General features: G+C 45.5%; 1 protein-coding gene across 1 annotated transcript in view; it reads right to left on the bottom strand.

The window, feature by feature from the left end:
• Positions 1-25,099, bottom strand: part of St8sia1 (ST8 alpha-N-acetyl-neuraminide alpha-2,8-sialyltransferase 1) — a 117,713-nt gene that overhangs the window by 26,835 nt on the left and 65,779 nt on the right. Inside the window, exons 3-4 of the mRNA XM_027430158.2 lie at positions 12,216-12,325; positions 5,654-5,746 (exon numbers count right to left, since the gene is read on the bottom strand). Of these exons, the coding sequence (XP_027285959.1) occupies positions 5,654-5,746; positions 12,216-12,325 (203 nt within the window). The remainder of the gene's footprint in view (positions 1-5,653; positions 5,747-12,215; positions 12,326-25,099) is intronic.

Here is a 25,099-nt window from a genome sequence, read left to right as displayed (position 1 = left end):
CCAATTCTAGACTAAATTTTTAAATGCCTGAGACTATGGGGACAACTGGCTCAAAGCTACCACAATGTCAGTGTCAATAAAACACAGGGCAAACAGTCCTAATTAAATCTTTTCTTTTAAATAGTGTTAGGGTTTGAATGTGAAATATCTCTCCACAGGCTTGTGTGTTTTGATACTTGGTCCTCAGCCCAGTGATTGTATAATTGGGCCCCCGATAAACTCACAGAGAGTGGTACTATTGGGAGGTGTGGCCTTGTTGGGTTAGGTATGGCCTGTTGGAAGAAGTGTATCACTGTGGGGTTAGCTTTGAGGTTTCATATGCTCAAACCATGTCCAGTGCCTCAGTTCACTTCCTGTTGCCTGAAAAAAGATGTACAACTCCCAGCTACCCCTCCAGCATCATGTCTGCCTGTAGACCACCACGTCCCACAGTGATGATAATGGACTGAACCTCTGAACTGTAAGCCACCCAATTAAACGTTTTCCTTTATAAGAGTTACCATGGTCACAGTATCTCTTCATAACAATAGAAACCCAAAGACAGAGGTTGGTACCAGGAGTGGCGTATTGTTGTGATAGGCCAGGCCATGTTTTGTTTGAAGGAGTATAGACCTTGGACTGTGAATTAGGAAAGCAGTTGAATGCTTTACGTGCTGCTTAACGGGCCATCCTAGTAGAAGCACGGAAGACAGTGGTGCTGAGTGTGATTTGAATTGTGGGGGGCTGGCTCAAGAGGCTTCAGAGGAGAAGAATATTAATATGTGGCCTCGCGATTGTTCTTATGCGTTTGGGTGAAGAATGTGGCTGCCTTTGCCCTTGTCCAAAGAGTCTGACTGAAGCTATAGTGAAGAGTTTGGATAAATTCTGTTGGACTAGGAAATCTCCTAACAGCCTAGCGTAGTCTCTGCCATGTGGTCATTAGTGGTCACTCTGATGAAGATTTATAATAAAATGGAGGACACTTAGCAAGAAAAAAAAAGAAAAAGCAAGATGTAGGACAATGTGAGACCAGAGCACCAGGAAGTGGAATGGAGCTAAATCCTTCGTCCTGGGAGACAAACTGATGAAGAAATACAATAAAGGGAGCAGTGACCAGAGGCCAAGACCCCACCCTGCTGAGTTTCCAATTTGTGAAAAGGAATTAAACGCACACCTTTAATCCCAGCACTGGGAAAGTAGAGGCCAATGGATCTCTGAGTTTGAGGCCAGCCTGTTCTACAGAGCAAATCCCACAACAAGTTCAGGAAGTGAAAGGAAATTGTGGAAAACAAAAAGCTGGCGGAGATGTAATTGAATGAGGGGGGCCATGTTCCAGCCCCAGCAAGCAGCAGAACCTGGCAACTTCAGCCACGAGGTTCTGGTTTCAGAGTCAAGGAGAGAAGAAAGGGGCTATGGAATCTCTCTTTGTGACTAAGGAAAGCCACTGAAGCTGATGGATGTCCCCGAATGGAGGCCTAGAGAAACCATTGCATTCCTTGGACACTCCAAGACAGTGGAGATGCCAGGACCTTGGGAAACTGATGAGGAGAGCTGTTAATAGGGAGTGAAACCAGCCCAAGAGCAAAACAGTATGTTACAGTCCACAGATCTGAAAGGAATTGGAAATCTCAAGAGCGCTTTGACATCAGACATGGAGATGTAGAGTTTAGAGTTTGCCAGAGGGTTTTGGTCTCGCTTTAGTCTGGTATTGCTTCACTGTGCTTCAATGTATACCCTGTGCCATTGTGGGAGGTATGTAATCTTTTTTTATTATTTTGATTTTATAGGGGATTAAAATTAACAGATTGCATGAATCTGAGGAGAGACTTTGAACTTTGGACTTTAAAACATTGTTGGGACTGTGACAGACTATAGGAACTCTGGAAGTCAGATGAAATGCATTTGCATTATGATGTTGTTCCATTGGGGCCAGGGAGTGGAATGCAGTAATTTGGATGTAATTGGCCTTCATAAGCTCATGGGGAATGGCACTATTAGGAGGTGTGGCCTCAGGAGAGTAGGCGTGGCTTTGTTGGAGTAAGCATGTCACTTTGGGGACGGGCTTTGAGGTCTCATCCGGTGCCTCCGTTCACTTCCTGTTGCCTGCACAAGATGCAGGAGTCTTTGGCTCCCCCTCCAGCATCATGTCCCACCATGAGGAAAATGGACTGAACCTCTGAACTGTGAGCCACCCCAATTAAATGTTTTCCTTTATCAAGAGTCGCTGTGGTCTTGGTGTCTCTTCACAGCAATAGAAACCCTAACTAAGACACTGTCTGAGGAAGTTGTGGCGTCTTCAGGAGGTCTCACTGGGAAGTGGGTCCCTTGGATCAGGCTTTGAGATACATAAGGCAGCCCCATTTTCAACCCTAGCTCTCTGCTCCCTGATTTACCCATGAAAAGCTACCAGTTGCCTCAGCTCCAGCTGCACCACCCACTAGCCTATTTCTGCTGCCGTGGTACCATGTGGCTGTCTTACCACCATGCTTTTTACCGTGGTTGACTGTACCTTCCAAAATCATGAACCAATATAAACCCTTCCTGCCTTAAGTTGCTTCTTTGACAAAAAAACCTGAATAATTCAAATGCAAGTTCACCTTTCACCTCTTGGAGTCACCTCTCTCCCCGTCACGGCTTATCTGTGATATCAGCTACACACCCCTAGGTGTAATCCTTTCAACCCCTGTCCAGCACTCACTGGTGATACTGTTCACTAATTATTAACATCTAAATATCCGTGTCTATTGTGAAGTCACACGGCTGTACCTTAAGGTTAATACCGGGAGAATCGTCACTTTTGCTTTCCGGTCACCAATTCTCTCTCCAGCTGTGTCTAGCCAGGTTCAGCAATTATTCTGTGCGTTTCTAAAACATCTATTCATTTTCAACTTTTTAAAAAAATTCTCTATTGACTCATCATGTTTTGCTATGATGATTTCATATTTTGTAACTTAGCCTACCTGACAATTTTGTAAGTTCTCAGGCATTTATACTGGTGATTATTTTGTTTGCCTTCTGTCTCTGAAGATGATCATTATCAATGACTAGAGTGTACTGAAGTGCTTGCTTAAGAGACCACATTTGTCTGAACAAGATAAATGAGGACTCTGAGATCGTTTCCCTGCATGGATTTACGTTAGCTTCTGCTGGACACTCACGGCTGCTCCTGGTCTTTAACCACAGGAAACCCCTTCTTCAGGTTCAACAGAGGTAGGGCACGCTGAGTCTAGAGGCTGGCTCTGGTTCTAAGCATCAGTATGTGATCTTTACAGGTTTTAGGATCCTGCTTTTTGTTCTGCATTTGGGTTTGGGGAGGCTAGGGAGGCCATGTAGATGCCCTTAAACTTTCTCGTGTGTTTTATTTTGTTTGTTTGTTTCCTGAGACAGGGTTTCTCTGTGTAGCTTTGGAGCCTGTCCTAGAACTTGCTCTGCAGACCAGGTTGTCCTCAAACTCACTGAGATCCGCCTGCCCCTGCCTCCTGAGTGCTGGGATTAAAGGCATGTGCCACCACTGAAAGGCCTCTTGTGTGTTTAATAATGCATTTAAAAGCATGTTTAGCCTGAGGTCAGAATGGATTACAACAGGAGGCCCTCTGGAGGAACAACTGGGGCATTAGTCAGCATGGTTTCATCGACTCTGTTACAGTATCTCAATATCTCAGGTGAGTAACTTCATTCCCAATGAACAGAAAGGGGTTAAATAACTCTGGTTACAGAACTAGTAGGTGGAGAGGTATTAAACTCAGAAACAGGTCTACTGGTGGTGCTGGGGATTGAACCCACGGCTGTGTATGTGGCAGCAGGCACTCTACCACTGAGCTATACACCCAACTCCCGACACCCAGGCTATTTACCACTATGTAACATTGCCTCTCACAGAAGCACTGTGATTCACAGCCTCCTAGGGACATTTCTTTCTCATCTCCACTATGCTCAGTTCTAGTTTTAGGTCTTGCTTTCTCATGTCTTGCTACACTGCAGATGCCGCATGAATGGCTAACTTGGTGCTGACAGGGAAACACTGCTCTGAGTTTGAAGAGAAGAGAAAATGAAGTCAGCAGAAGGGACAGAAGTTTCCGGAACACCATCTAAGACACAACTCATAAACTCTAGAGAGACACTGCTTTGATCTTTTTAAGCACAGGCTACTTTCCTTAAAAGTCATAGTATATTTTTGAAAAGTAAGTACATCAAGTGTTTGCTAGGAAGCCGGGAAAACGGCTCATAAAGGGCTTGCTCCCAGGCGTATGGAGCTGAGTTCAGAACCTCAGCCCCACATAAAAGCCGTGTGTCAAACTGGGGGCCTGTAACCCCAGCACTTGAGAGACAGAGGTGTGAGGATCCTGGGCTTTGCAGGTTGGCCAGCCAGCACAGCTAATCAGCAAAGTCTAAATTTAGTTATGAGAAAATATGGGTTTTCGGAAAAATATTGTTTCAGAAAGTTAGATGGAAAAGTCATTGTGAAATACATACAGTGTTGACCTCTGGCCTGGGCCTCTACATGTGTGTGGAGACACACATTCACATGCACAAGAGGGGTAGAGAAGGAACAGAAAGAACATACATGTTCATGAATAAAGTCTGGTGTTGCAAAAACCCCCAGGCCCCAGAAGGACACATTCACAACAGAGGAGTCATCTCCTGGGTTAAGGTCGGTATCTCTGGAAGAAAACTAAATGTGCTATGCTTTATCTTATTCAGGACAAACTCCTGGCAGGTCCCCGTACCGTATTTTCTGTTGAATAATTAGCTGTCAGGGACAGGATGTATCCAGTGACACACTAACACTTGCCTGAATATAAAAGGCAGTCTTTGTGACAGAAGTCCCAGGCTTCCACATCAGGACAGGGCACACCAAAAACAAACAAACAAACAAAAACCAAAAAACCACTCTGAGATTTGACAATAGCAATGTGCACATGAAGGATACAGGTAACACATAAGGAAATCTACAGTTTAACTGCTGCCCAAAATCCTAGCTAACCTGATGACAATGAAGAAAATGATAGGATTCTTTAGATTATTTTGAAGGGTACTTGAATGAACAAGCCTGAAATACAGTGGGACAGACTCAGTGTGTGTGTCCCGTACACTTTCCAAACAGTCTTAGCTCACTAGTGGGCTTCATCACCTGGAGACTGACCCCCAAATGCTCCCATAGTGGCTGCCAAGTGTTCTGGAATTGGGAATTTTCCATCTGCCCCCAAAGTCTGATATGGGGTAGTCAATCTCGTATAACTGCACACTCTTGTGCATTCTGAAAACATTGCTGTCTTGATGTGTACATGTGGCAAATTGGTCATTTCTTTGTTTTTGGTTTAATAAGTCAGTTCACAGTGGCTGATTGGAAAGTCAGACCAGAGCCAGCACGCTGGATTCGAGTAGTAATGAGTGGGCAGGACGCTGCGCTGTGCTCGGAGCAGAACAATGGATCCTCCTGTCATTCACACCATCTCTAACAGAGAGAAGCCAAAGCCCAGGGGAAGCGTGAAATACAGAGGACTCCCATCATACCGCCTAGCTTATTTACGATTCCCTGCTCCATCCTTCCTGCCGGTCCAGATGGCTTCCCTCTTTGTTTTCCGGGATGAATTATGCTCACACCCTGTAAGATGCTGATGACTTCACAAACCTTCCTCTTCAGTCCCCACAAAGGGAAACCATGAAATCTTACCTTTGGCGAATTATGCTGGGATTAGCTGTCACCAACTGAGTTTTGGAGCCGACATCCCGGGTGTACTCACTTGACAAAGGAGGGAGATTGCACCTAGAAATGCAAGAAGGAACCTTTCAGAATGACTCATGTACTTTCAAATCAAGTCCGTCATAGGCACACAAATAGGAATGTTAATTCTGGCTCAATTCACAAATAACTGCTTGCAGCACCTTCCCTTTTTCATGGCCATTAGATGACTAATTAACCGTTAGCACCACTAAAGTTCTGGGGGGTTGTTTTTTTTCCCCTTCTTCCTTCCTGTTTTTCTTTTCTTTTCCTTTTTTTTTTTTTTTGGTGTGTGTTGTTGTTGTTGCTGTTGTTTTAGGAGATATGGCAGAAGTAATTGTTCTACCAGAGAAAAGAGATGATAACTACAATGTATCTTTTGCTGAAAATTTACTAGAAGCCTGATGCCATACACCTGTAATCCCATACGTGAGAGGTAGAGGATGCAGAGCCCAAGGCAGACTTGGTTATATAGTGAGCTTGAGGTCAGCCTGGGCTACATGAATGAAACCTTGTATCAAAAATACAAATACAAACACAAATAAATAAATAAATAAGGGCTTGTAACGGGGAATGTACTGTGTATGTTCATCTTATTGATTATTGAATAAAATACTGTTTGGCCAATGAAACAGCAAGTTTGACAGGACTAGGAGTCAAAGAGGATTCTGGGAAATGTAGTAGAGAAGTGGTGATCCGGGCAGGAAGTGGCATAGCAAGGAGACTCATATTTAAGCAAAGGAAACAGGAAGTGTCCCTCTTTCCCCTTCGCCTCCTCCAGCGGCGGGATGTGAGCCACTGGCAAGAGAGGGCACCAGCGAAAGGCATCCTCTATAAGATAAGTCTTATAAAATATGCAGATTTATGATCATTGAGACTGAGCTAACAGATGAGAATCCTAGTCATTGGCCAAGCGGCATTGTACCTAATACAAGTCTCTCAGTGCATTAATGGGGGCCCTAACTCAGGCAGGCGGCTGGCGTAGAGCGCACACGTGGCGGTGGGGCTTGGCGGCTTTGGCAGAAAGATTCATTGTAACAGGCTTGAGAGATGGCTCAGCCATTAGGACTATTTAGTACTCTTGCAGAGGATGAGGCACCCTTACAACTCACAGCTCACAACTGTCTGTAAAACCAATTCCAGGAGATCAGATGCCCTCTTCTGGGCCTTGCTGGCACCTGCTGGTACATATAAACTCTCACAAGCATCCACATTCACATAAAATAAAATACAATGAAACTTGATGAGTGATGAAAAAGGAAGCCAGATCTGAAGTGGTGGAACAGAGCACTTTAAGCTTGAAATCAGGGCTCAGAAGGCAGAGGGCAGACGCCCCACCCTACAGCCTCTACCTCCGTATAAACCCTGATGAGTCACACTGTTTTCCCTTGGTTTTCTTTACTTCCCAAAGATTTACATTATGGCAGTTGTGTTAGTTGTGTTCAGCTAACCTAATGCATGGATGATTTTGTATATGTGGCCAAGGTGTAGGTGGTTTAAGGTGATGACAGAAGGTGTTGTCACCCAAAGAATGGCAGTGTTTTGTACCATTCCTGCTCGTGTGTGTGTGTGTGTGTGTGTGTGTGTGTGGTATGCTCTCATGTTTGCACACACATGCATGTGTTACACAAGTGCACCTCCCCGTGTGTGTGTGTGTGTGTGTGTGTGTGTGTGTGTGGAAACCAGAAGTCAACATTAAGCACCCCCCCATCACTGTCTACCTTATTTTTTGACACAAGGTCTCTCACTGAACCTGGCGCTACTGACTTGGCTGTACCAGGGGCCAGTGAGCTCCAGGATTCTCCTGTCTCCATTTCCATGGCACTGGGATTACATGACATGCCATGCCACGATGCCTAGCTTTTGCTTTTTCTGAGGGGGGTGGAATGCATATCCTCAAGTGTGTATGGCTAGTACTTTACCGACTGAGCTATCATCCCAGCCTAAGAGGTGATGGGTTCTCCACAAGAGAAAGCAGTCACCCCACTCGTACCTCAAACTCCATCCCTGCCCTAACTATTTCCTTTGGTCATAATGCCTTCTGTATATACAGTGGGAAACACTGCTGCTTCACATCCATACCTGTGGCTTTCCACCTGTGGGCATCAGGTTCATGCATTTCCCTGGCCATAGTTCCTCCATGAACAAACTCTAGGGTAACAACTCTGCATCCTTCCTGGGCCACAGTAAGAACTAAGAGAACTCTGCTAAAAGTCTCTGTTTTGATGTTTCACACAACCAAAGTTCAAAACCATCCTGTCAGAAAGACCACAGAAAGCTCTCCTCTCCAACCACATGCCGGACTTGACTCCTGCCACATCAGGGCATGTCTAAGTTGTGGGATTTATTTATAGATAAAGATGTTTTTACAAACATTGTGATCTCTGTGATCTGCTGAATTTCCCCTACCAATGTGCCCTGGTAGATGAAATTGCCCAGGCACCTATCAGCTGATCCGACCCCCTCTTTCTTCTGAGCCCCATGACTCCAGCCACACCAGGCCGTCCAGGCGGAAGCATCTCCATGTTGATTTAAAAAAAAATCCCCCTTTCATCTGCTTGTGGGTAATAAAAAACTGGATTTTCTTGTAACTACACACAAGTCAGTCAGCCAGCCAGTTGGTGACTTGTTGACTGTTCACTGAAAGCAAACAGTGAGCACTGTAGAAAGACAAGGAGATGGTCACAATGCCCACTCTTGAGGCATCTACAAGCCCTTGGCAACACCATAGCCCATGTGGCTTCCCAAGGGGTCTTGAAGAAAAGTGAACTCAAGTCATCAGTAGCCACACCCCATAGCAGTTCTATGGCGCCGATTGTGGTTGCACTAATTAACTGATCTTTGCAAAGACAAGATGGCTTCCCAAATAACACACAGGCTAAAATCTGGATGTCCTCCTTAAGGATGCTTTGATCTGGACTACTCTTGCTAACAATTAAGAATCAACTGTAGAGTCTAAACTTTGTGAGGAAGTTCCAGTAACCTGCTTTATCAATAATAAATTTGTTTTCATGTACAACTATTTTGTTTTCTTCTGTGTCCCATGATTCATATGCCTGGATCCATTTATATCTTCTAGCAAGAGTAAAACCTCAAGAAGAGTTTTGTTAATAAATAAACAAACAAAAAAATCCCAAAACCGAAACAACAATAGAATTCCCAGGCTGTGATCCCCTCCTCCCCCCCCCCCCCGACCCTGTAACAGAGGGGCGATGACAGCAAGACAGATTTTATACTTGGCTTTCTGAAACCGATGACTGCGTTTTGATGAAGTGTCTGCCTTCTGCTCTGTAAACATTCTCTTCCAGCACCAACAACAGGGCCATCTCCCTGCATCTCTTTTCTTAGGGAAAGTGCACGATGCGTTTAGCGCCTCAATTCCTAAATTGATAATTACATAGATTTGCATAAAAGGCCCATTTAATACAGTCAAATTGTTTCTAATAAGGCATAATTGTATAAAGTGTCCCAGATTTCACATTATTGCTTGTTGGCACAATTGAGAGATATTAGTTGTTGAAAGCGTCTCCATAATGGTGATGCTTGTGACCCTGAAAGGGATCCAAGAAGGAAAGAGGGAGATGGGTGAGGAAGGGTATGCTTGACAGAAGACTCCACAAAGGAAAAACACAGTTATGGGTGTGTGTGCATGCATGTGTGTGTGTGTGTGTGTGTGCATGTGTGTGTGTGTGTGTGTGTGTGTGTGTCTGTGTGTGTGTGTGTCTGTGTGTGTGTGTGTGTGTGTGTGTCTGTGTGTGTGTGTGTGTGTGTGTGTGTGTGTGTGTGTGTGTGTGTGTGTGTGTGTGTGTGTGTGTGTGTGGTGTGTGTGTGTGTGTGGTGTGTGGTGTGTGTGTGTGTGTGTGTGTGTGTGTGTGTGTGTGTGTGTGTGTGTGTGGTGTGTGTGTGTGTGTGTGTGTGGTGTGTGTGTGTGTGTGTGTGGTGTGTGTGTGTGTGTGTGTGTGTGTGTGTGTGGTGTGTGTGTGTGTGTGTGTGTGTGTGTGTGTGGTGTGTGTGTGTGTGTGTGTGTGTGTGTGTGTGTGTGTGTGAGTGTGTGTGTGGTGTGTGTGTGTGTGTGTGTGTGTGTGTGTGTGTGGTGTGTGTGTGTGTGTGTGTGTGTGTGTGTGAGTGTGTGTGTGTGTGTGTGTGTGTGTGTGTGTGTGTGTGTGTGTGTGTGTGAGTGTGTGTGTGTGTGTGTGCGGGTGCATGCAGAACATTCCACTTCACACAATCCGAAAGACTCCAAAACTGTTGCCATACAGTGACTGTGAGCCACACAGTCTGTCTTCAATGTGTGGTCATTATTACTTCTGCCGTGTCCATGCTCTAGAGAAACTGAATTCACGAATCTGTTGCTGTTCTGAGACAGGTTCTCCTGTAGCCCAGGAACGTCTCAAATTCCCTTTGCAGCCAAGGATGACCCTAAACTTCTGATCCACCTCCCAATGCTGGGACCAGAGGCGAGCCCTGACACACGCAGTTTGATGCAAGTACCCTCTCACTGAGCCACACACCCAGCCCCACAAGATTATTTTTCAAGTGCTACTTTTGGTTAAAGAATAAATGTGCACTTTGACAAATGGGAAACTGGGGTATTTTTTGTTTTTTAACATTTTGAAGGATATGTTTTAAAACTGTCTGTGCAAGGAACATTGAATGGTTGAAGGACAGGCCTGGAAGTCTCGACTGTGATCTGGGTCTACTGTATAGGCAAGGCTATACACTTCGCTTGTGCACAACACATGCTTTCTAATCCCCCAGGCACTAGGTAGTTCTGAACTTGTGTAGTATCAACAGCAGATTGTGTAAAAGACTACCCTAGTTGTGTCTATCTGTGTGTGAGTGCGTGCATTTAGAGGCTAGCGGTCTGTAAGTGTCTTCCTCAGCTACTCCCCCTGTTATATTTTGAATCAGGGTCTCTCACCTGAAGCTCATCAATTCACCCAGACTGGCTGTTCTATAAGCCCAAGGCATCCTCCAGTCTCCACCTCCCTACCTCTGGAATCATGAATATGGCTGGCTTTTTAGGTAGATGCCAGGAATCAAAGTTAAGTCCTTTCTTGTAGCATGAATAATAAAAACCCAGACACAGACACTGGGGTTCAAGCTTCAAGATGAAGGTAGGAAAAGCAAAGCAGCAGGCCACTAACTCTTACCTCTACCTCAGGCTGAAAGGGCTGATCCTGTCTTCAGTGTGGCTGGAGAATAAATCTCAGACTGAATACTTAATGCCCTGCTCCTATCTTATAAAGCTCTCTAGTGCTGGGATTAAAGGCATGGGATCCCAAGTCCTGAGATCTTCTTGGTGTGAGCTGTTTCTCTTTTAGACTGATTCACTCTCATGTAACCCCAGGTGGCCTTGAACTCACAGAGAGCCATCTGGCTCTGTCTCCTGAGTCCTGGGATTAAAGGCCTGTGCCACCACTGCCCAGCCTCTATAGCTAACAAGTGTGGCTGGTGGAATTAAAGGTGTATCATCACCATTGCCTGGCCCTATGGCTGTGGCTGGCTTTGCATTTTGATCTCCAGTGGCTTTATTAAATCATAAACAATGCATCACCACACTTCTGGTTACAGAACCCTTGGGTTCCTGGTTCACAGTCATTCCTATGTCCTAGAAATTTTGGGGTTCATGTGAAAGATTTTCCCAACCTCTCAAAGTTCTTTTGTTTCCTCTAGCCCCGGGGGTGGCAGTGCTTAGCCCTGAGCTCACCTCCCCCCACTCCATAACCCCACCCTGAATGGCTCTGTGCCAATGGCCCTTCATCATACCTCTCATTGCACAGCCCACTCCTTACCCTGGCCTGGCTTTGGCATGTGTCACCTCACGTGACTTTTATCTAGAGCCCGCCCTCTTAACCCTCCACCTTTCTTCCGTCTTGGCCGAGCAGCCTCCATGTGCACCAGTGTTTGCTCACACTCCCAGCACAGGCTGGCGGCTGCAGTTTGAAGGTATCTTCCCTTGGTCAGGCTTAGCAGTTTTTATCACTGCCCTGAAGGGACCTCTTGTCCTTTACCAAAACTCATGTCTGTGTACCCACGCCCCCTCGCTACTTGGTCCCTTGACCAAGACCCCTTGTGATATGAAGTTCCCTCCCCGTCTTTCTTGTCAGTTCCATAGTCACACGCAGACCAACCCCATCCACTTGCTCCATTCAAATACTTCTGTGGAAAACTAAGGAGAAAGGGTACACTTACAAGACTAAAACGTTTACTCATACGGAGTCAGCCCTGAGGAAACAGCAACTTTCAAGGTTTTAATCACCCAAGTGTATAATCCCAGGGAAGACCTGAGCCCTTACCCTTACCTCCGCCACTGTGGGCGCTGAAATTTCTTGGGGGAAAGCTCCCTTGCTCCTCAGTGCACTCCTAATCTCACTTGTGAAAGGGCCTGAAGAGAAGCTAAAGACAGGCAACAGGGGATTACTCGCAAGCCGCTAGGTTTGAAAGGCCCTGGGCTCACAGAAGGGTGGGAAGGAGGAGAGGCGTAGAGGCCGCACTGTGGGTGCTCTCTTACCGCATGACAAAATTTGCTTCATCTATCTGACGGCCACAGCCACTCATCTTCAGAATCCCACCGTTTCCCACCACCGCACATGTCTTCAGTGGCAGCTGGAAGGGGGTTTCCTAGCAACAGAAAACAAGGGGGGTTTTCACTGCAAAGAACATACAAGCTCTCCGAAATCATTATTGACAGCAGCAGACCTGAGGAATTTGAAGGCAGACTTGGCAGGGCAAAAAGAGCCCTGGGAAGAATGAGGCTGAGGAACAAGCTGGCCTGTCTCTCTGGGGTTAAAAAAGGGCATGGGGTGGGGGTAGGGGGTAAAGTAAAACAGCAAAAAGTTCCTGCCATATATTTAAATATAATGACATTATTGTTTGTTTGTTTTCTTTCTCAAATTGGCTGAGCATATAGCACAGGGTATTTGCTAGGGAGAACAGAAAAGTCCAAACTAAACACATGACTGTTTTTAAAGGCATTGGGCAGGAAGTAGAGTCAAGGGAGTCTGGTTCTCCTGTGTGATTGCAATGACACCATCAGCCATTCATTCCCTAACAGTGTCTGGGTATTTCTTATGTTACCCGCTGGAGACAACTAGACATCTGAGGAGCCAAGAGTCACAGTGTGGGGTATGAAGAGAGAAAGGAGTGATGGAAGTGTGAACCTTGGCTGCCAACTAAACTGTACCATAAAGTTGATGACCTTGCGGAAGAGGAAGCCACAGCAACTGCTATGTGACGCTTGAAGGAGAAGGAGTAGACAGTACTGCACCCCAGCACTCAGACAAAGCTTTGTCCCCTGGAGAATAAGTAGAGGGCTAAGGAGATGGTTCAGTCAGAAAAGTGCGTGCCTGGTGAGGCCCGAGCATGAGCCGTACAACTTGTATGAAACAGCTGAATATGACTATGTGTGCTTGGAATCCCAGCTTGGGGGCGTGGCGGGGGTCAGGGGGTGGGAGTGAGGGGATTGAAGACAAGGAGATCCAGGCCCTCACACTGGCCAGCCAGTGGAGCAGAATCATGTGCTCCAGGCTGAGTGCAAGACCCTTCCCCCAAATACAGTGTAAAGCAATTGATAAAGACATATGATGTTAACCTTTGGCCCTCAGGGATGTATGTGCATGCGCACACACGCGCGTGCGCGCGCGTCACACATACACACACACACACACACACACACACACACACACACACACACACAGCACCACGTAGAAAGAAGAATACTCAGGAGTACAAACAAGGGTAACAGTGTTTGCTGCGTGTGATCAGAGCACTCTGGGTGGTTCTGTTTAGAACTTGGGAGCCACTAAGGGGCAGGTGACTTGTGTCAAACCAGACAGCATGTGACTTTCTTCTGCAAATATCGAGCTAGACTGCAAAGAAAATGTTCTGTGTGCCTGAGTGCTCCCTGGAGTGCTATTTATAGTGCCAGGGTATATGGAAACCCAGTAATAGTCCCTGAAAGTGAAATGAATCATTTGGCCTCTTCTGGCTGGGTCAGCAAGAACTGTCAGGTACCCAGACTCCTTGAAGCTGCCGGAACAGAGCACAGTCACTGGGGTTCTTGGGGAAAAGACACTAAACACACACATAACTGCTCTAGAAAACAACCAGACTAGTAGGCCACACCATTTGCATGGATCACATGCAAATAATACAGACTATACCAAAGATAAAATGGAATTGGTTTATGAATATACAGTAGAAGGCTCCTGCCTAGGCAGGAAGTAATAACTCAGCCAGGGGCGGGGGAAGAAGTCCCAAGAGTCTCTGCTTTCATTGGTAGCACTTAGTCCAACATGAGAAGATTTTATTCTCTTGATTTCTAGTAGTAATATGAACAGCCAGAGCTATGTAAATGTTGGTGATAAATATGTGATGTTTGCAGCAGAATGTCTAAGCGTTTTCCCACAGGGAGGAAAGAATTGCCTTCCTTTCCACAGCAGAGATCAGCCCAATAAACTGCTCCAGAGTGAGGTTCGAGAGGAGAGACGGGCAAGGGAGAGTAACTTCATTCAGAACAGTGCGTATTTTTCTTAGGCATTCTTAAAATGAAGATTTGGAACCAACACTTGGGAAACAGTGGCGAAGCCTGCAATCAGTGAGATGGAGGTCACGTTGCCTTGTTTGTGTCCCACGGATGTGTATTGAGACACGTGAGTGATGGTAGCTAAGTAAAAGCCATGCTCCCTGGGCACTCGCTCACTCTGCTGAAGAAAACCGAGAAGGGTGAAGGAATGTAGGGGAGACGCTTCCTGAGGAACAGCAAAGGTCAGCAGGGCATCAGCCACAGTGCAAGGAAGCCCTTGAGCAGATTCCTGTAGGAGTTGAGAGTGTGAGAATTTAGGTATCGTGGCACCCACTGGTACAAAGACCTTGAGGAGGGAACATTCCTGGGGCGAGATAGGGGCCAAGAGCCTCTTTTGTCTGCAGATGAGTAAGAGTAAGCAGAGAGAGACAGGAGGAAAGGAGTGCATGAGGTTTGTGAATGAGGACAAGCAGGGTGTCATAAAGACAGTGATTTTTATTCTGAGAACCAAGTCCATGGAAATGGGCACTGGGGTGGCATTATGGCCTGTGCTGGAATGAGAACAAGCTGAACAGAGTCTGGGCAGGAAAAGGGGCCAGGGAGGAGTCTGCCAGGGACTTTAGCGATCTGGAACAGGGTGACAGGAGAAGGCAAAGAGGTCAGATTCAGTCCGTTATCATCACGGTGGGACATGGTGGCATGCAGGCAGACTGGTGCTGGAGAAGGAGCTGAGGTTCCTACATCTTGCAGGTAACTGGCGTGGCTTGACCATATATGAGACCTCAAAGTCTGCCTGCACAGTGACACACTTCCTCCCACAAGGCCACGCCTACTTCAACAAAGCCACACCTTCTAATAGCGGTACTCCCTTTGGGGGCCGTTTTCTTTCAAACCATTACAGAGTATGATTGTGTATTTAAAGTCAAGAGGCAGAGTGCAGGTAAATAAAAAAGAGAAGCTGTCCTGGGGAACCAAGTCAAAGCAAGCAAGTTTGCATCACGTGCTCCTAACAGACGAAGGGTAATAACAGCTGAAAACTCCCTCTGGACTGGGCAACACGAAGGCCACAGGTGTCCTTGACCAGGAGAGGGAGGAAGAAAGAGTCCACTGAGTTGGATGTATATAAACGTATATCCATTTAGATGTATACTGGAAAAGCATATACCAAAAGAAAATACCCAGTTAGTAGGTGAATATACACTATAGGAGTCTCACGTAGTTACGCTGTAATGACTAAGTCAGGGGGACCCCCAGGCATTCTCCACTAATAGCAGGACTTATAAATGCAAGCTAAGCCCCTTAGCTGTTAAAGGGGGAGACCTTGAACACAGAGGACTGGCTCCCCCAGGTTTTCAGGCAAGAATCTGAACCCTGGACATCTAGACTCTGGAAGCAGCTACACAGGCCTGAAGGACACAGGCTGGCCTCTAACTACCAGCTATGGGACAACAGTGAGGCAGATGTCACCAGCCTTGATGGGAGGGCACACTGTGCAGGACCCTGTGGGAGCACGAGCTGAGAAACAGAACACACTCCGCACTCTCGGGAAAGCAACCCACTCACCCCCCCCCCCGTTTCCATTCCTTGTCTTCTCCCACTAGAGTTCACAGACTTGTCTAAGCCTCAGCAATTCTAGATTTCAAGGGCTTTCATGGACAAGACAAAGGAATGGCTTGTTTAACCATCTAACTTTATCTTATGATAAAGAACCATTTTGTTAGCAGAAAAATCAAGTAATGTATGTCTACACCCTTAAGCACCACCTCCAAAGTCCTCAAGCAAAACCTGAGGACACAGGGGAAAGGCAGTGACCTGACTTCATCTGACATTTGCGTGTTCCTTCATTTTCTTAACTGCTGGCCTCACAGAAGAAATTCATTTCACTTCATTTCAACAAGTGCCTGAGAACAATCTGCTGGCAGCGCTAACACACCAGCGAACAATAATACTACACCAAAGCTTTCAATGAGAAAAACATAATTGAGAAAATACCGTGAGCGTTATCTACCTATTATAATGCAATGTTATTCTAGTTTAGGTTCAGGGTACTCGACAATGGCTGATGCTGCCCAGAATGGGGTATAGCAAGGGATCTCCTTCTAGCATACACAGGGCAAACCATGTGAATCTTATGATTTTGAGGGAGTGTCTTCATGAAGACCTTTCATGCTGTATTTTCTGATGCATCTCCTTGCACGCTGCTATAGCCGAATACGGTAGTAAGCTGCCACACTCCTGCTTATATTAGTAAAGATTATTACTTTAAATGAAAGGATTGATTAGGACCTATTTGGATAGGTGAAATACAGTAATAAAGTCAACTGACTTAGAATCTCATTCCCAGGCACCTCAATTCGTCAGTGCCCCATCAGAAGCAAGTGTAATGACGACACTCAAAATGAAATTAAAGGAAGATGAGGTCACTGAACAATCACCAGGAAGCTATGAAGTTCTACATACGTATATGATATCTGTACATTACGATACATTTACTTATATAAACTCAATGTTACTACACGTAAAGTTAAATTCCTTCATGGGCATTGCTGTGATGATTTGCATGGAAATGTGCCCCCATGGGCTCAGCACATAAGTTTGATCTCCAACAGGCAGTGCAGTTTGGGAAGTGGTAGAGCCTCATTGGAGGAAGTGAGTCACGGGGGGCGGGCCTTGAGTCTTTATAGCTTAGTTTTGCTTCCTCTTACTTTTAGTTTCCTGAATATGGATTCAATGTGACCAGCCAGCCGCCTGCTTCTATCAATGCTTTTCCTGTCTCTGCCATGCTTTCCTGCAATGGTAGATTGTGTCCCCGTGGAAAGGCAGGCCAAAATAAACTACTTTTCTCAATTTTTTTTTCTTTCAGGGTATTTTCTTACAACAAGGAGAAAATAAGCAAGGCACTCAGCGTATTGCTAAAACACTGCTACATGTAATATATCTTTGAATGAGATAATTTCAGTTTGGAGGGTTCACACAGACTTTGAGCAAAGTCCTATTTGTGATCCATTGGTCCCTTTGAAGGTGTGTCTACTACACTTATAAACACCAGATTTAAAATGTGAGGGCTTTTTTGTTGTTGTTTTGGCATTCTCTGTCAAATCAAACAGTGAACAGAATGATCAGTTATGTGTGCCATAGATCCATGGGTGAGCATCCCAAATGCTTTGCTGGGATCAACACCACCACCAGAAGCTACTTATGGAAGAAAAAATTCCCTTGGGGTTATGGTTCCAGAGAGATGAGAGTCCGTTATAGTGGGGAGGCGTGCCAGCAGGGGCAGGAAGCTTCAAACCCAAGTATGAAACTGAGACAGAAAACAGAAAGTAGGGAGAGGCTATGAACACACAAAGTCGGCCTCAGGATGAAGCACTTCCTCCAGCAAGGCCGCACCTCCGAACAGCCACCACCTGGAGATGGAGTGTCCAAAGGGCTGCGCCTATGGTGGGGGGGAACGTTGCCATTTAATTCACCACGGTGAATACAAAAGCAGGATTTTCTTTTGATGCAGCAGACAAATAATTAATCCTCAAACCAGAAGCACAAGTCCCATCACTCGGTAAAAAGGGAGGTGGTTCTTAAGCTGGTCGTCTGAGGGGACCCCATACCTTATCTGCTCCCACACACTGCACCACCAACTTCTATGCTCCCTCAACAATCATTTGGTGAGCATCTATTACGGGCAGGGAGCTGCTAGGAAAGTTCAGTGATAGCGCCACTGCTGCAGCCTCAGTTGCTGGTGCAGAGATCAGTGTACCCACTCACACCTCTTAGACATAAAAGTTGTCTGTACTGAGTGTCTTGGTTAGGGCTCCTATTGCCGTGATGAAACACCATGACCAAAGGCAAGCTGGGAGAGGAAAGGGTTTATTTGGCTTCCCCTTCATCATCACTCTCCACCATTGGATCAAAAGTGCCAAAACAAAATTAAAAACCCACAATAAAAACATGGGGTTTGTTTTGTGTTGTTTTCATTGCTCTCATTGATGTTGGTTTTGCTTCTTCTTTCCTTGCTATGATTGGCTTGATTCTGCTTTCTAAGACAGGGTCCACTGTGTGACTCATGATATAGCTGAGGCTGGCTTTGAACTCCCGATCCCCCTGCCTCAGCCTTCCAAGTTGCTAGGATCACAGGCATGATGCCGCTCCTGACTTCCATTGTTTGACATTTAATACAGGATGGATCTGATTGTTGGAATTCTCACTGTCACTCCTCTTTCGATGTCATGCTCACCTTCCACCGGCTTTCCTTCTGCTAGCTTCCTGCATCACTCTCTAGTCCCCCCTTTCAGCTGTGGTTCATACCCTTGGCTTTGTTGCCCTTTTGTAGGGCAGACATCATAACTATTTAGGAACAGTGGCTGTTTTCAAGGTTCGGAATAACTGAGCTGCCACAATTAAGATTTGCTGGTTTCATTATGAATTCGACTTCAGGTCGTACTCTCTTAGTTAAGAGTTGATGCTAATTTTCACACTTGACAATACAAAAGGGATAAAACTGGAAGGAAGGGTTCTTGTTTTTGTTGTTACTGGGGGTGATGAGGTTTTATTGCTTTTGTTTGTTTGTTCGCCCTACTATTCCCCTCCAACCTCTTCTCTCTTTGAGGGTAACAGAGAACAAGCCTTCCTTACATAGTTATAAGTTAAAGCTAGAGGGAAAAAAATCCCCTAGCCATCAAATGAAACTGTTAGAAAGAGTGACTACAGGTACTAAGTACAGAGCTGAAATCATCTCAGACAAGTAGAAGTTCTGCTTCGGTAACCTTTGTCAAGGACCCAAAAGTTTGTCACCACCACGCCAACTGCTACTAGCCTCCATGTCACAATATGCCCGCTTTCCTCGATGAAAATTTCACATTTTTGACCATAAGGACGTCGACGCATACCTCACCGCGCCCAGCTCAGGCACTTCTCTGTCCCTCACCTATCACTGGAGATGGATGCCCACACTTAATTATACTTCACTCACACACATGATTTAATTTCCTGCACATACGTTAATTATACCTCCAACCTAAGCATCTAAACAATCCCCTCCCTGCTTCACGTCTAATTATAGCCCCCTCTTATGAAAGTAATTACACCATCCTCCACCCATCTAATTATGGCCTCCTCAACATATTTAATTGCATTGCCCTGTTCAAGGACCTAATTATATTGGAAGCAACGCACCAATTAAGCCCCAACCCTCCATCGATATTTCTCAGATGCATATAACGGTGTCTCGGGCTCAATTGCTTCAGTTTCCCAGAAACAAGTCCCTAAAAGCAAGCATGGTGCCCTCTGCCAAGAAGTAAGAGACACAGTTGAGTCAAAGAAGCCCCCAGTCCCTTGCAGGAGGCTCTCTTTCATGTGACAAAGTCCTTGTTTAATTTGGACCCTTAGGGGTCCAAATTAAAATTTTAGCCACATTCTTCCTTTGCATGTGTGAACATTTGTGTGATGAAAACTATCTAGTCATTGGTTCATTTATTTAAAGGAAAATATTTCCTATTACAGATATTTAGCTATTGAATTCTTTTTAAAAGATTATCCCAAACTTTCTCTAGAGGTATGTACATATTGGCTGTAGAATATTCTCAGAACTCTGCATTCAAGTATATATAACAGTTCTGTGTAAGAACAATATCCCTGAAATATTAATGCTGAGGTTGGCACCCTCCCTACTAACATCATTGTGATCTGAAAAAGGAAAGTCGGTATCATGTTTTCTACAGAGCACGCAAAATCGGAAAGTGAATGATGTGTTTATATACTGAGTATCTATCTCCCTCCCTCCCCCGTGTATATGTGTGTATGTCTGTGTGTGTGTCTGTGCATGTATGTGTGTGTGTGTGTGTGTGAGTGTGTATATGTGTGTATGTATGTGTGTGTCTGTGTGTCTGAATGTGTATGTGTGTATGTTTATGTGTGTGTCTGAGTGTGTGTGTGTATGTATGTGTATGTGTGTGTGCATGTGTGTATGTGTGTGTGTGTATATGTGTGTATGTATGTGTGTGTCTGTGTGTCTGAATGTGTATATGTGTATGTTTATGTGTCTGAGTGTATATGTGTGTGTGTGTGTGTATGTGTATGTGTGTGAGTCTGTATATGTGTGTGAGTGTGTATATGTGTGTTATGTATATGTGTGTCTGAGTGTTTGTGTATGTATGTGTATGTGTCTGTGTGTCTGAGTGTGTGTGTGTGTCTGTGCATTATGTGTATGTGTGTATGTGTGAGTGTGCATATGTGTGTATGTATGTGTGTGTGTGTCTGAGTGTGTGTGTGTGTGTGTGTGTGTGTGTGTGTGTGCGCACGCGCGCGCGCGTGTGTAGGTCAGAGCTCAATGTCAATGTTGGGTGTTTTTCTTCAATCACTCTTCACCTCATCTTTTAGGAACAGGGTTTCTCACCGATTCTGGAACTTGCAGATCTGGCTGGGCTGGCCAGGGAGCTCTAAGGGATCCTCTGTCTCTACATCCACAGTACTAGAATTACAAGCAAATGGCACACCCAGGTTTCCTATATGGGTGCTGGGGGTTGAATTCAGGGCCTCTTGCTTGCATGCCCATCATAAACTGGGTACTTTTGTTCATTAAAATCTGTTGCCCAGACCACTATAAAAAAGCAACACTTTGAAATTTGGCATCCTTACATAGAATCTTCTGGCTGAGGACACAGCCCCATATGGTATGACTCCATGTGACATTCAGAAGACTTACTGAACATCTCCTAGGCAATGCCCAGTTCATTATTTATTGCTGATGTCATTTCTGTCTCCAAATGGCAAAGCAGTGACATTGACTGTGCCTTACACCACGCCTGTGCGTGGCTTCATTTCAAAAGTCACCAAAATTACTGGAGCTGTTATTTCCCCGTGGTGTAATGAAATACAAAGAACACATAACATTCCAAAGCAGCAGGGAGTTTTCTCTACGGCAGAACTGAAAGCAGGAAGGACTGGCACAGCCATCGCTAGACCCTGAGCTTACACATCCTTCACTGGAAACACCATCCTGTCAGCACAGTGGCTCTCAACCTGTGGGCCGCAGTCCCTCCAGCAAAGCTCTGTCTCCAAAAACATTTACATTAAGATTCATAACACTAGCAAAAATCACTATGAGATTATGAGGTGACAACAAAAATAATTTCATGGTTGGGGGTCATTGCAACATGAGGAACCGTATTGAAGGGCTGCAGCAGCGTTAGGAAGGTTGAGAACCCCTGTGTTAGTGAATAGTGCCCCTGAACTCCATCCACCTTTCAATGTTTGCCCTCCTACTCTGTTGAACCACACTCCTGGGGGCTTCTCATTCACAACACTGGTTACAAACAACCTCTGAGGACTAAGAAGTTATATCTGGCACAAAGTGGCCAACAGCCACTGCTAAAATTTTGTGTGAACCAACAGAGCCTTGGCATCACAGACTAGAAATCCTGAGTTGGTTTCTGCTTGGTTCTCTCTTTAAATCATCCCATCATCCACTGTTACAGAGGTTCCTGAATTCTTCCCCTCATGTAATTAGGAGCACGCGCACACACACACAAAGAGAGAGAGAGAGAGAGAGAGAGAGAGAGAGAGAGAGAGAGAGAGAGACTGATTATATATAGGTGGCCTCTAGTTCATCCCCGTGGTAGTCATTCATATCCTAATTTTTCCAAAATGAAGCCTGGTGCAAGTCATTCATTGTCAAACTAAAAGTCCCACCATGCTACCCCAGACACAGATCTTCACCCAGAACCCACAACCACCACGAACCCTCGGCTTACTCTTTTGTGTCCCCACATTAACTAGGCAGACACCCAGTGTCCCTCCACTCCTTTTACATAGTATGCTTCTTCGAACGCAACCTGAATGTGCCTCGCTACCTCGATCGATCGAAGCGGCCACAGCACCCAGGCCCCTCCCATTCTCCTTACTCCATCATCTCGATTGTTTTCCCCCTGCAGGTACCATGGCGGACAGGCTGAGTTCGAACGCCCAAGGAATACTTGACAATGCAAGCAGATTAGATGCAAGTTAGCATTCATTTATGCTCAATGAGTCATGAGAGTTTTGTGTGAGCGCTGTGTGAATTGGCTTGAAAATCTACGTGGAACTGGATAAAAATCACTTCTTTAGCACTTGGGAAAGCTTCGTGTTTTTTACTGTCTGTTATTTTGTCTCAAACTGGAAGTCTCTGTTGATGTTTCCAAACAAGGCGATTCATGGAAACCGCCCCCAGAATACAACAAAACCATCACCAAATGTCACCAGGAGGACACTGCTGACAATAGAGCTGATGCCTGTCACTGATTTCCTGTTCTCTCACTTATTTCTGGAAGTGACCCTGCCACCAAAAGGGACACTATAATCCTCCTTCCTCTCATTTCTCCCAAATCAAGAACTACAAACATCAAGCAAATTTCAACTAAGGACATTTGACAAGTATTTATTGTCAAGGAACCAGCTACTGGGCACTGTGTAAAGGGCCAGGTCAAAAATCCTGACCTCTGGCTTGGTGTTTGTTCTATTAAAAGGTCGCATGAATTAAGACTTCCATGTTGTCTTCAGCTATAAATACTGTATATTAGTTAGCCGGTAACAACCACTAAACTGTTAATCTAATTCACTGATTAGAGATCTGAACTAACAGTCCAAGATCAGTTGCCTACTAATTAAAAGTTTGCACTGGGAAAAGAAAGCTACATTGATTGCCTCACGTATAACTATTTGATCTATTAAACAACCAGGAAGTGAAGCATCAGTGTTCTTTTTATGAATAATGCTGCCTGCATTGCCCTCGTTCTCTGAAAAGCAGCACAGGGAACGAGGCTGACTCCTGACCAACCTTTATTCCTAGCAAGGCTTCCCAAATTATCATGAGTAGCCCCCTGATGAGTCCCCAGTCACTCAAATAACCTCTAAATCTCCCACCTGTAATCATACCTTACTTCATTCTGCCTTGTGGCCACTTTCCCCTTTTCATAACGTGGTCACCATAAATTGGACTCCTCAGCACTCATACTATGGTGCATATTTTTGGCACATGGGCAAGCTAGTTTTGTGTCAACTGGACACAAGATGACCCCTGGAATCACTTGAGAGGAGTCTGGAGTTGAGAAAATGCATTCATAAGATAAGGCTATACAGGTAAGCCTGTGGGGTATTTTCTTAACTGATGACCAATGCAGGAAGGCCTAGTCTATTGTAAGTGATACCACCCCTGGGCTTCTGGTCCTGGCTGCTATAAGAAACCAGGCTGAAGAAGACATAAGGAGCAAGCCAGCAAGCAGCATCCTTCCATTGTTTCTGCTTCAGTTCCTACCTCCAGGTTCCAACGTTTGAGCCCCTGACCTGAATTCCCTCAGTGATGCACTGGGACCAGGAAGTTGTGAGCTGAAATGAACCTTTTTCTCACAGCAGCAATAAAAAAGTAACTAATACAGTCTCACTTCCACCCTGTTGAAAGAATCGCTGGGTAGAGTTTAGAAACAGAAGTGTCCCATAATATATTCTTGTATAAAATCAATCAGATGCTATCAGTTGGCACATCACTGTCAACTAACTGGACTGGATTCAGATCTCCATGGTGTGGTGGGGCAAGACAGCCCAGAGGTTCCCCCATCTTGCATTGTTGCTGAAGACATTTCTGGGTTAACTAGAATTTGATCTCTTTGATGGGGAATCCCATCAAATTATTCAACTCTGTTACAGGAACCAGAGGTCAGGATGCACTAACTAACTTATCTCAGTTCCTGTAAATCACCTGTTTGTGTGAACCCCTCCCGCTAACTGCTTATCTTAACTTGTATCAAACTGCTTGCTCCAAACAGAATTCCCCTGAAGCTGCCAAGTAAGGTGCCTGGCCATGATCTCTGCCTTTAAAAACCCCATGTTCTGGACACTTGGGACTACACCTAGGTCCTCCAAGAGTCTGATGTCGTCCCAGCTGGTTGGAATAAAGACTTTCAATTGGCTGCAAACTGTGTCTTCATAGTCATCTCTGGTATGCTACCCATAACAATGGAGACACACCTCTCTCCGCCTGTGTGTGTGTCTGTCTCTGTCTTCCCCAGGCCTCTGTGTGTGTGTGTGTGTGTGTGTGTGTGTGTGTGTGTGTCTGTGTTGTGTGTCTGTCTGTCTGTCTGTCTGTATGTCTGTCTCCTCCTTCTCCCCCTCCATGTGTGTGTGGTCTCTCCCTCCCCCTTCCATGTGTGCATTCATGTGTCTGTGTGTGTGCCTGTGTGTGTGTGTGTGTGTGTCTGTCTGTCTGTCTGTCTCTCTCTCTCCCCTCCTACTCCCCCCATGTATGTGTGGTCTCTCCCTCCCTCCTCCATGCGAGCATTCATGTGTCTCTGTGTGTGTGTGTGTGTGTGTGTGTGTGTGTGTGTGTGTGTGTGTCTGTCTGTCTGTCTCTCTCTCTCTCTCTCTCTCTCTCTCTCTCTCTCCCCTCCTTCTCCCCCACATGTGTGTGTGGTCTCTCCCTCCCCCCTTCATGCGTGCATTCGTGTGTGTGTGTGTGTGTGTGTGTGTGTTTCAGGAAAGGTTGAAACAGGAAGACGAACCTCCTCAGACTGCACCTATGATTTATGATCTCCAAATGAACAAAAGGGAACAATCAAAGAGTGGAGGGTTTTCATTTCTCTCTGCTTCCTGGCAATTCCTGTGACTAGCTTCCTCACACTCCTGACACAGTGGTTTCTCCCACCATGACAGCTATTCCCTCAAACTGTAAACCCAGATACCCAGATAACACTCCCTTTTAAATTGCTCCATATCAAGTATTTGGTCACAGGAATAGGAAAAGTGCCTAATACTTCCTGACTGAACATGAGTTCAAATCCCTAGCCTTCACAAAGAAAGCCGAGTGTGGCTGTATGCATCTGTATCTCTGGCATGGGAGCTCCACTCAG

The sequence above is a fragment of the Cricetulus griseus genome, chromosome 8, assembly GCF_003668045.3.
Source record: "Cricetulus griseus strain 17A/GY chromosome 8, alternate assembly CriGri-PICRH-1.0, whole genome shotgun sequence".
Taxonomy (NCBI): Eukaryota; Metazoa; Chordata; class Mammalia; order Rodentia; family Cricetidae; genus Cricetulus; species Cricetulus griseus.
Note: the sequence above shows the minus strand (reverse complement) of the source record. Positions and strands in the feature narration are given on the sequence as shown.